Source organism: Tribolium castaneum, chromosome 4 (assembly GCF_031307605.1).
Source record: "Tribolium castaneum strain GA2 chromosome 4, icTriCast1.1, whole genome shotgun sequence".
Classification (NCBI taxonomy): Eukaryota; Metazoa; Arthropoda; class Insecta; order Coleoptera; family Tenebrionidae; genus Tribolium; species Tribolium castaneum.
This window is the reverse complement of record NC_087397.1, coordinates 1,528,452-1,541,490: the sequence shown is the minus strand read 5'-3', so window position 1 is coordinate 1,541,490 and position 13,039 is coordinate 1,528,452. Positions and strand designations below refer to the sequence as shown.

Here is a 13,039-nt window from a genome sequence, read left to right as displayed (position 1 = left end):
TCGTAATTTTTATTGTTTTGTAAAAACACGCCACTATCGCTACTACACAGAATTTAATTAAAATAAGAGAAACAGGAAGGGTTACACCTGTACTATATTAAATCTGTTTCAACAGCTAACACTAAATAAAAATATTCCTGAAAATCTTATTTTTCCACTCCTATACTCTCAATGATTCGTTAAATGTTTGTTACCTGTACATTATGATAGGTGCTGATTAAGATGTTTCATTAAGATCACAGAACAACTTGCGACCAATAGAAATATCATATTATTAAAGCCTTAATTCTTTGACACCAGCATAACACTTAAAAATAAATTGAACACTTTAAAAATGATAGTAGTTTTTATTAGAATTGGTCAAACTGTAGAAAAAAAAGTGTATAAAATTCGCATTTAGTGGCTATCAGTTGGAATTATGACGTCATAACTGCCTTGCAAACATTTGGTCCAGTCAAGAGATTTTCATTTTTATTTTCAATTTTCATCAATTTAAAAATTATATGGTCCGACAACCATATCGTACATTTAAGAAAATTGCGATTTCTAATTGAATAACAACTTTGCATTTTACATGTCTGGCGTATACATTAGAAAGGTATCTCTCTAATTTTTTAGTAATTTTTCACTTACAAAGACAAGAATTAAAAAAAACTCATTTTTACCTAAAAAATTATAAATTTTTATAAATTCAATGAAAATGTATGGCTTTTTATTTCGTTAAACCATTGTTATTATCCCTAATTCTCCAACTAAAATAAGCAAAAGACATAGAAATAAGTAAAAAATTAATAAAATAATGAATAAATAGTGTTTAGTAACTGGATAATTATGAACTAATTTAAAAGATATAGCAAGTGAAGTAGGAAACGCAACCCTTTTCGGGGAAATAAGACGTTCTGAAGCTAAACTGTGGAATTGAAAGCTCGCATCGTGTGCAACTTCCGATTCCGGAAACGGTGTGGCGCTCCGGTCCGCTCCGGTTCTCGCGAGAGCACTGCCTGAAAGCTCTGGCCGCTCCGCAGAAAGTGGCGGTTCATTCGGCGTCCGTTAGGTCGCGCCAGCTCCGTTCCGGCCGCCCCGTCTCGTCTCCTATCCCCTCCTTCATCAGGGACCAGATAATAACGCAACAATACCACGGGGTGTAACCGAACGTGACGTTGTCCGTCGTCGATTGGCCCGCGCGCTTTCCCGCTATCCCAAGCGATTGGCAGAGAAGCGCAGCGAGGCCGTCCCAGCCCTCGACGCTCGGCGTCGGAATCTCCGGGGTGGGGCCGGGCCACCCTGGGGAGGCCACCGGAGCCCACTCCACCCCCGAGAGGTCCGGCGGCCGCCAGACCATTCGATGCTTATCAGCGTCCCAGTCGCGTTGTTGTGCAGCGGTCTCGCGAGTACCTCTTGACGATCCTGCGGGATGCCCGGCGGAAGTTAGGCAGTGTGTGCGTGTCTTCGCCGAGGTGCCGCTCAGCAGCCAAGACGCGGTCCGACGAGAGCCACCCCGTGGAGCCACCCCGCGGCTATCCGACGGCGTCTCCGTGGCCCGCGCTATCGTTGCCGGCGCCCGACTTGGACCCGGTGGCCGCAGCCTGGGGCCGGAAGCTCTACCCCGGAACGGGCGCGCCCAGAGTCGCCGCTCCGGGACTCATGTTCGGCTTGCACCACCACCAGGATGCCACGGGCCTGCACCATCACCACCAGCCGCGCGGGCCCAGTCTCAAGGAGGAGCCGCTCTCCACGGCGCGCTCCTGGATGCAGCCCACCGTGCCGGATCAGACCGGGTACGACTTTTACTTATTTTACACTTTGCCCATGCATTATAAATGACACGATGCGGCCCTTTAAACGAACCGACAAACACATGTCAAAGTGGAAACGCGCTTTGACGGTTTCAAAACAACTTCACGTGGGCTTGAATTATTACAACAATCAGCTAGATAAACACTTGAAACGGCACCTAATTGTTAAAAGGTTTAGAAAATTTTGATTCAATTTACTTGAAACTACTTTGTGTCTTATTGTACATTTTATTAGTTTGCAAAAATAAATGAAAAAAATGTGTGTAATATTCATGGCTATAAATTCTTGTAATAAAATTTGTTTTTTTATTCACGGCAGTGTTGGCACAAATTATTTACTTTGTTGCGAAAAGTAATTAAATCTAGAACAAAATTCATTTTATTTTTGGAGTTTGTGAGCTAGATAGTTTGTTTGATTTATATTTTTAATATTATATTACTTATTTATTCTCCAATAATAAATATGATATTAAGACTGTAAATTCTTCATAAAAATAATAATAATGAGTCAATGTAACGATTATATTTGTTTCAGAAATATTTATGAAGAGGCCTGTTGTGTTTTTGAATTGTTCTATTTTTTATAATTGTTTACTAAAGAAACTCACATTTTTCTTATTTTGTTAGGGAGCTCTCTTTACAAAATGGTCAGAACCTCATACTTAAAACAACGAGTTTTCATCAAAAAATACCTATGAATTTTATTCTAGACTTTTGATCAGACTGTATACATGCACCTTCAGAGTGAATAAAAAGTATGGTACCAAATCTTTTTTGTTTAAAAGATTTGTTTCCAGAAAATAATTATTGATGAAATAGAAAGCAGTAATGATACAAGCAATAAGCAATTTGCAAATTTCGTGTTTTTTTAATGAGGGGGTTTTCGTTTTAATATAGTGACCAACTAGTTATATTCCTTAGAATATTAAATATACATAAAAATGTATTATATATTGTTAACAACATTATAACTAATCGAAAAAGATTAGGGATGATATTACTAAATTTTAAAGAAGATGTGCAGAAACAAGAGAAATTAATATCATGGCTCTTCAGTGAAATTCTTCATTTTATTGATTTTCTAGTTGTGAGAGCTTTCTATACCTATTTTCCAGTAAAAAAGTTTAACCTTTACCTATTAGACACGAATAATCTCAAAATCTATCAGATGACACTTTGGAATACCTATATTAAAATACCAATACCCTTAACTTTTTTTCGAGCAGTTTAGATAAAATGTAGCGTCTACATATCTACTCATTCTACCTATTAAAGTAGCAGGTATGTACTTATTTAGTTATGTTCATTATTGTAAAGAATGTTTTCTAAAAAAATGATAAATAAATAAAAATGCTGATTTTTTTATCATAACTGCAGCATTTACCTAATTATTTTTGTTAAAGATTATTTTTATTAAAAATGTAAATAAACGTACTTTAAATAATTTTTACTCATTGAAATGATATTGATTATTACCTCCAATTAATATAGAATAATTTATTAAAATAATGCGAAACTAAATCAAATTTTAAAACCAACAAATACCAAAACAAAAATAACAAAATGTCAAATGAGACTCTGTTAATAATTGCTTTTGTTTAATTTTTTGTTTTAAAATTTTAATACCTTTCCAACACCACTACCTCAGTCTATCACTAATTATTGTACCAACTTGTTTATTGATATTATCACTAGAAACATGTAAGCTACATATAAAAAATGAATAAAATTGTATGAGATTTAACTCAAATTATTAGTAAATTGGAATGGATTTGTTGTCCATTTTGGTTGTAATTATTCAAGGCATAGTCGGGTATTTTGAGTCCTAAACTTTGACTGTACCTTGAATAATCAAAAAATTATGTTACTATCATTGTAGATTACAATTTCTGCTTAACATTTAGAACAATCTCGTGTACAAATTTTTAATTTCAATTACTCCATGTTAATAGAGATGATCTTAGTTCGGCTGGCGAAAAGTTAAATTGTAAAGTGCGCGACATTTTTCATGAATATAAATCCGGAGTCAATTTCGAAGTCGCATAGTGAACAAGGCGCCAATTTTCGCCAAACATTAACTGTTGCATTTATTAACATAACAATTATTGTTGTATCCCCCTATATATCGTATAAATAGGCAGTTTTATGTGTGTGAGGAGGGTGGCAGACATAAATCAGTAGAGATATTTCGTTGCAGGCGACAGTATTTCAATATAATCACCCGTCTATTGGCGGCCGTTACTGGCCCAGCTTCGTTATATACCGCACTCAATTGACCGCGTGAAATAAATGAGCGAAAAACTGACATAAACACCACCATTATCTGATTTGCGAATCCTATAAATACTGCCCTTTCTAACTTACACACGTTACACCTATAATTGCCTCGTTTATTTGGCCACATTATCAGTTAAATCACTTGTGACAAACAAAAATAATTTGCGATAGTAGCACATCATGGACGCACCGAAATGATGGTCTTTATTAATTTAATTTATATAATACACGGAAACAATTTCAGCCTTTTCGGGAATAATTCATGATGGTAATAATTCGAGGCAACAAATTGAAGGAAGGGTTTTAATTTGATTTAGGCTGTTGGCGTAATTGTTGAAAAATCGATGGTGTGTTTGCGAGTCTTGAAAAATCAATGGGGCAATCAGAAAGTTTTTCGGTAATCAGTTTTTGCGTTTGAAAATTGATAGGAACAAACGAACAAACCAGGCATTTACCACCTTCATTAACAACAAGGTATAAATTATCGCGTCCGTATAATTCACCGAGCTCGAGGGCATATTTCAGTTCTGCGTCCTGCGAGCCAAACCGGCGTCGTTGCCGCCGCAAATGGCTCTGATTGCCATTGATCCCAGCCCGTGTATGTGTGGTCGACTTGCCGCATAAAACATACCGGCATTTGGGAATTTTTAATAGGACCGTCGTCCGACGCAAACGCCTGATTGACGGTGGTGGGTGGACGCGGAGGAATTGATTATGTTTAATTCGAGTGATTCATTAATGCACATTTGTAACGCTTTTAAACATTCAATAATTACTTGATTTCATGAGATAAGTTCATACAATTACCTGAGTACATCATCGACTTGCCAGACAGTTGACAATTAATATTATTTGAAGGAGTGCCACGCTATAACTAATTTCGTAATGGCAACTGCTTTTACTGAAAAACGGGGAATTCTTCGACGACCCACATCAGGACCCCGCGCGTATTAAACCATTAGCACATTCCATGCTAATTTCCTACCGGTGACCATGCAATTTACTCATAAAAGTATTTTAATAACTGAAAAACTTCGCTCTTTCACCCAAATTAAATTATTTTTTCTTTTGCGCGAGCAATTTGGTCGACACCACAACCACATCTGTGGAAAAATAAGGCTTTAAATGTACCCACTATAATGATAATGCAAACAGGATGCTAATTAAGTGCATTACCATCATAATTAAGAGAGGTAATTTGATAAAATGACGCGATGTTGAGGTGCTACGGCAGATGTATTGGTAATACGACTAATACCGGCAACCACTAATTTAATTTTAAACTGTCTCACTGCATTCTATTGCCTAAAATATAAACAACAGAATTTTCATTTGTGTTACAATAAAAATTAAACGATTAAATGTTTCGGGTACCCGAAAACGCCGCAAAAATTGGAAAATTCAAATAGCAAAAAATCGAACATATGGACATTTAACAACTCCAGAGGGTTGTAAAAGCATATATAAGCATAGGTAAGTGTATTACTCAGGAAAATTTAGCAAAAAAAAAAACAAAATTTTAAAGCTTGTGAAAAATTGGTGTAATACAGAAAATAAGCCGCTAAATTCAATGGAACAAACCGCATTGCTCTACGACTTTTAGTTTTCGAGTTATGAATTTTTTTAAAAATAACTCGGCGCATCCACCATTTTTTGAATTAAAATAAAATAAATTACGGCAATACTATTTAAAAAAGTGGAACTATTTTGATTCTATCGTATGTAAAATTATCTGAGGAATCGATTTGCGTTAAGAAAATCGATAAATTCTTAATAGTTTTTTAGTTACAATTTTTTTAAAATTTTACCAATTGTTTTTCTTTATTTGCAATTTTCTCGGAAACTATTAGTCGATGAACAATAATCTTTTTTGAAAAAAATAGATAATTAAAAGAGCTTTCCAACGATAATACACTTCATGAAGTTATCTCTAATAGTTCCGGAACTATTGCTCGAGAAATGTTCCGGGTACCCAAAACCGACAAAAACCGACAAAAAAATCAACATCAAAATATTGAACATTTGGACTTTTTTGGACTTTTAACAACTTTAGTGGGTTGTTAAGACATGTAGAAGTCCATAAAAATTTGCTGGAGTTAGTTTAAAAAAAAAATTTTTTTCACCTCTTTGAAGGTAAGTAAGTGTATTTATTACTCAGGAAATTTGAGCAAAAAAATTGAAAATTTTAAATCTCGTGAAAAGTCGGTATAATACAGAAAATGAACCGCTGAATTGAATGGAACAAACCGCATTGCTCTACGGCTTTTAGTTTCCGAGTTATGAATTTTTTGTTTGATAAAATTTTCGACTATGACAAATGGCTACCCTAAATTTAGGCAAAAAATTTTAAATTTTTAATTTTTGTGAAAAATTAATATAATATGTAAAATGAGCTGTAGAATTCAATCGAACAAACCGCAATGCTCTACGACTTTTAGTTTTTTTTTATGAATTTTTTTAGTAAAAAACTTTAATCGCCTCTGTAGCCGGAACCGTTGCCCGGAACGGCTCCGGGTTTAGACGAAAAAATAGCTAAAATTAAGCGCTATCAGATGATTTTTTGTTCGTTGCTCTAGGTCTTACAGTTTCCGAGAAAAACGCAAAAAAAGGTTTCCATTTTCGCTTTTTTTCAATTTTCAATCGCCAATTACGGCGAAACTATTAAAGATATCGAGAAACGGAAAAATGGAGGATAACCGGAATAAAAAACTCTACAAAATGGCATAGGACTCTAGGCGATATCTCGCAAAAAATTTTTCAATTTTCAAACGCCGATTACGGCCAAACTAAAAGAGCTAGAAGAAAACGGTTTGTTTCATCGTAAAGAGCACATCAAAATCTATAAGATAGAATAGGTTTCATTTGATTTTGAGACACTTTAAAAATTGACTGATTTTAAGGGGGGGGTGTTAACTTTTTTTTAATTTTTTTTATTTTCTCATTTACGGCTAAACTATTGTAAAAAGTGGAACTGTTGTGATCCATACCTATGCAAAATGATCCGGGGAATCGATTGGCATCGAGAAAATTGCCAAATTCCCAATAGTTTTTTAGTTATGAATTTTTTAAAATTTTACCAATTTTTGCATTTAGCAGCAGTTTGCTCGAAAACTATTAGTCGGAGAACAATAATCTTTTTTGAAAAAAATAGATAATTCAAAGAGCTTTCCAACGATAATACACTTCATAGGGTTATCTCTAAAAGTTCCGGAGCTATTGCTCGAGAAATGTTCCGGATACCCAAAACCGACAAAAACTCCGACGAAAATTAAAAAAATCAAACATCAAAAAATCGAACATATGGACTTTTTGTGGACTTTTAACAACATTTGTGGGTTGTTAAAACATGTAGAAGTCCATAAAAATTTACTGGAGTGAGTTAAAAAAAATTTTTTTTTCACCTCTTTGAAGGTACGTGTATATTACTCAGGTTTAGCGAAAAAATTGAAAATTTTAAATCTCGTGAAAAGTTGGTATAATACAGAAAATGAGCCGCTGAATTCACTGGAACAAACCGCATTGCTCTGCGACTTTTAGTTTTTGAGTTATGAATTTTTTTGTTGAATAAAATTTTTTATTACTACTAATGACTACTCTAATTTTAAGCAAAAAATTTAGAAAAAATCAAACTTCAAAAAATCGAACATATAAACTTTTTTGAACTTTTAAGAGCCCGAGTGTGTTGTATAAGGGCAGATAAAAGTCCAAATAAATTTGCTAGAGTGAGTTTTAAAAATATGTTTTTTCAATGTTTTCCACCAATATTTTCGTTTGTGTTGTAGCACCTTATTTTAAATTCTTACCCTCTGATGTAGTATTGTTTCATTATTATTAATTTGTTAACTTGTTTATTTAATTTTTGAGCCATGATTTTACATTTTAAAATAAAGATGAAAATGATAGAGCACCGTTTCGCGTCGTGTATCAGAGTGTATCAGAGTGTAATTTGTTAAAGTAAAAGATAAGTTTAAGTCTCTTGTGGATACACTTATTAATAAATAATAAATCAAATTGCAGTTTAAAATTCCTTGATACTAAGTTATACCGCAGCTAAGGTAGTTGGCACAGTCTAAAATTTAATTATCCATAATCTGCGGTCAATAGTGTTCCAGTTAGTTGCCGTTTCTGGACTTTGTGGAAACATACGTTTATTTGTGTTTGTTTTTGCTTTTGCTGTTGTCTGAAGTCGACGTCTAGACAGGCAAAGGGTCAGTTTTTCCACCTAAACTTTGCCCATTGAAATTGTTGGAAATATTTGCCCAGTTAAATCGGGGTTTCATCGACGGTCGGCGTGCGGTGTTTGAGCTGGAGCAGCTCATCGTGCAATCTGTCTGAACTGTTGGAGAGATTGATGGTTTGCAAAGCGCCAAGCTTGACGTTGATGACAAGATCCAATTAATAATATCGCAAATGAGTGTTAATCTACTGTGTCGAATAAGCGTGTAAAGGCAAAGCGGCGGAGCCAACAAAGAGAAAACAAACTGCACAGTGGCGTTCCATTCCTCCTACACCTATCGTGTCACGTTCGGGTTCGTCGATAATGTAATCTATAGCCCGTATTGCCTGCACCTGTGTCGCCCCCTCCCCACTTGTATTACTTGCCACTCCATTTATTTATTCGACAAAATGCAGTGCCGATACCCAATACATTTCAAATATATATAACGTTCAAGAGGAGCTTTTACAGCTTAATAAAACAACACTTGTATATGTGCAGGCGAATAGACGCCTCCGCGACGCAAGGTGAACGCTTTAATCCCAAATTTTATTTGCATCCTATCGGGAGCCACCATTGTAATATTCAATTTGGCCAAGGAGTTATGATCGTGTCGAAACTACTCGCTCCTGCCACATTTTACATAATGTGCCACTCCGATATGGCCAATAATACAAAACAACAATAACTGCAAAATTGCCATCACGCAGGGGCCAGGGAGCTTTATTTTAAAACTTGCCCACTTATGGCTCCCTAACTTTCTTCTTCTATCTACATATCCACTCTTTCATTGTAACGTCTCAGCCAGTCTGAAGCGGAAGCGCTATTTAATTAGTAGTTTTTCAACCATCTTCAAAACAAATTGTGTCACTTCTTAAAAAATTAAAAACCTTATTTAGGTGTAATTTAAGATATATTTTTTGTTTTGTCAATAACTAAGAATTATTTATTACACAAAAAAAATTATAAAGAAGTTGAACTGTTGAACCTAAATATTGTTCTAAATTTGCACCAAATAAACAAATAAGAAGTGATTTTTTTTATTTTTATTGGTCAATTACCCATTCCTGGGACAAATGAGAGCCGGTTTAGGGCCGGTCTTTCTCACAGAACAGCATTTCGCCTTAGGTGTGAACAAAATGGTCGATTCTGTGTAGTTTTTGATATAATAATTTGATTTTTTTTCTATTTTTTATTACAAAAACAGTAAATGAATCCTCGAAAAGTAATACTTTCACACAATTGATTGAATTCTACACTGTTAGTTCGGAAAATTTAACAATTACAATTATAGTAAGTAATAATTATAGTATAAAATAAATACATTTTTAAAATCAAAATAACAATTGGCGAGCACTACAATTTTGCCACTTTTATTGTTTAAAATTAAAAAAAAATTAAACGATGAGAAACTATAAAAACACAAAAAACTAAAAAATATTGAAACTGAAATTCTAAAGAACTAAGCGACTGAAAAACTGAGAAACAGGAAAAACTATAGAACTGGACAAGAGAAACACTAATAAATTGAAACATTAAATTCATGAAATAAAAAATGGCGTTTAAAAAGCTTAAAAAACTGGAATACAAAAAATTTGAAAACAGTAAGATAAAATTTTGTAAATCTAAGTAACTGAAAGAGTTAGAAATAAAAACCTGTGAATCTGTAAAGCAAGAACATTAATTAGATAAGATCGTAAAACTACGAAAACTTGAAAAATTGGGAAAACAAATATGAAACAAATACTATGGGGAAATTAAGAAACTAAAAAGCTAAAATACTGGAAGCCTGAGAAACAAAATTTTTTTGACCTAAGATAACTATTAAATTAAAAAATCTAGTGTATCTATTGTTTTTAATTTAATACACGTACTAATAAAAAATTGAGAAAAGTATTATCTTATTAAACACAACTGTAGTATGTTTAGGATTCTCATTTAGGATACGAATCAATTATTGTGAAATATTTCTATTTGTACAAGACAAAATTATTTCGAGTTTTGAGAAAAGCCCTTAAAATCTGTTTTCTAAACTTTGGTTTCTATTTATTATTAAAAGTAGTAGTGTAGCTTAAAAGAAACTCTTTTTATTTTCTTCTTGATGTGTAATAATCTCTCCGTGATTCTGGAATTGCTCGCAAAAATATCAATTCCTTGCAGTGTAGTTGCAATAATAAAAGGAGCACCGTGGTAATAAGTAATAACTGACCAATTTAATCAGTTTAGTGGTTTACTCATCGCGGCAATTAGGACCACACAGGTGATTACATTAAATTCCCGCTGCATTCCGTCTGTTGAGTTGAAGATATTAGTAAGTGGAGCTGTTTTGCTGAACTTTAAACGTCGTTGGGTCTTAATAAACTTGGAGCAAATCTTGTTTGGCGCAATTTGCGCAGATAAAATTATAATTCAATCAGTGTAGCAGGTAGAAGAAGTACTTCGGCCGCACCTCGCCTATATTTTATTGGTGCAGTTTGCAGGAAATTTTCAATTAGCAGTGAAATTCGGCGGTACGTTTAACCGTCTGTAAGATAAATTTAGGAAACGGTGGTTGGGTGTAATGTTGGTCGTTCAAGGGATTATGGCAATTCCCTTTGGCCGGAGGCTAGTAACTGAAATACCTGACACGTCCTGAACATGTCGCGCTATCTTGTTAGGGTGAGCCAGGGTGTAGTGCCTAGCAATTATTGCCACCATATCCGGACAATAGAGTCCGCATTGACCACTTTGATCGAACCCTTTTGCACAGATGGTGTTGTGACACTTCAAATAATAACGTTTAACCGCGTTATCTTCTAATGGTGAGCTGGATTAGGGTGTGACGTTGTGTTTAGTGTGTGCTAATAGCGCTTCTAATTCTAATTTTTGCTCCTTTGCAGGATTGGCGTGGGGAGGGCGCACTTCGAGAAACAGCCTCCCAGCAACTTGCGAAAGTCCAATTTCTTCCATTTCGTCATCGCTTTGTATGACCGAGCGGGACAACCCGTGGAAATCGAAAGGACGGCTTTCATCGGATTTATCGAGAAGGATCAGGTCAGTCTATGTCGACCTTTTAACAATATAATATTACAACGATCGATATCGCGCACAAAATTGGGTCTTGCAACAAAGACACAGCCCCTGCTATCGCACGATGCGAACAATAAAAATACTCAGCCGACGTTTTGCATTTTGTGCGAGCAAAGCGTCGACTATTATTTAAAGATAATTGCATGTAAAACAATTAATACTGATGTCACACGGTCATTGTTTGCTCAGTAAACGAATCTTGTGTCGGCCTCTGGGCTCCTCTTAATGAATTACCTAGACTGCAAGCAAAATAATTACAAGTCAGGGTTCGTAATGAAGCATTTCATGCTAATCACGCAAATTACTTTCGCAGTGCAATGCAAACATGCACGGCCGACGTATCAGACATGATTAAAAAGTTCAATGTTTGGTATCCGTGTTCCGACAAGACACATTCCTGCTGATTGATGCGGCGATGGAAAGACACAAAATCCATACTACTTTAAACTGCCGGAATTGACTTTCCTGCTAAACCTTTGCTCCAATCTCGACTTTTGCCAAACTGAAACTAATTAAGGCAAATTTCCGACTTTTGTGAGGGAATCTTGCGAAACAATTTAGCTTTTTTTGAAAATTCTACTTAGTTTTTTAAATACTTTGATTTTTTTTCAAAATCGGGACTGATACAAAAAATAATTAAGTATAAAATATTTTCAAAAATTAAAAGTTCAAACGCTGACAAAGAAACTTTAACGCTGAGAAACTAAAAACACAAAAAAACAAAAAAAAATTCAAACAAAGCGACTGAAAACCGGAGAAACTTAAAAACTATATTATAACTGGAAAAAAAAAACTAATAAATTTAAACATTAGATCCTGAACAAAAAACCAATAACACTAATAAGAGAGTGAAAATTTAAAAAACTTGAAATACAAAAAAAACAAAAAATAAAGTAAATAACATTCTGTAAATCTAAGTGAAAAAGTGAAAAATAAAAAACTATAAAACTGCATTAAAATCCTCAAAATCTGAAAAAATAATGTCATTTTTGATATGATTCTGTGTGTTATTGGCTTACCTTTTAATACATTAGGCGCAATAATAGAGTTTTTGTTGAATAAACGCTTAGAGATTATAAATTTTTGGTCATTTGCAAAAGTAATGTCATTTTTTACATAATTCTGTCATTTATTGGCTTATTTTTCAAGAAATTTTGCGCAATAATTGAGTTTTTGCTGAATAAAAATTTAGGAAAATGTAAATTTTTGGTTATTTTTAACCAAATTTGGTGATTTTTTCGTTCTAGTTTTATAGAAACAGGAAAAAACTTGGTTTTTGGTTTAAAAACATGTTTAAATCGTCAGATCTTGCAAAAATAATGTCGTTTTCGACATAATTTTTTAATTTATTGACTTATTTTTTAAGAAATTTCTGCAATAATTGATTTTCTTACTTAGAAAAGATAAATTTTTGGTCACTTTTGACTACTTTTTGTGCTTTTTTCCGTTCTAGGTTAATAAAAACAAGTGAAAAAACTTTATTTTTAGTCTAAAACGTGTTTAAATCTTTAGACATTGCAAAAATAATGTTATTTTTAACATAATTATGTCTTTATTGGATAATTTTCTAAGAAATTTTGCTCAATTATTAAGTTTTTGCTGAATAAAAGTTTAGAAAATGTAAATTTTTGATTATTTTTGACCAAATTTAGTGATTTTTTTGTTCTGGTTTAATAGAAGC

General features: G+C 33.9%; 1 protein-coding gene across 6 annotated transcripts in view; it reads left to right on the top strand.

The window, feature by feature from the left end:
- Window positions 1–1,240: 1,240 nt before the first annotated feature.
- Window positions 1,241–13,039, top strand: part of kn (knot) — a 54,350-nt gene continuing 42,551 nt past the window's right edge. For 2 of the 6 annotated variants that reach the window (XM_008192076.3, XM_008192075.3), the window contains exons 1-2: window positions 1,248–1,778; window positions 11,169–11,322. In XM_008192076.3, the coding sequence (XP_008190298.1) occupies window positions 1,645–1,778; window positions 11,169–11,322 (288 nt within the window). In that variant the 5' untranslated portion in view covers window positions 1,248–1,644. Of the gene's footprint in view, window positions 1,779–11,168; window positions 11,323–13,039 lie in introns of all 6 variants that reach the window. The other 4 variants (XM_008192072.3, XM_008192073.3, XM_008192071.3 and 1 more) reach the window with 4 other exon arrangements.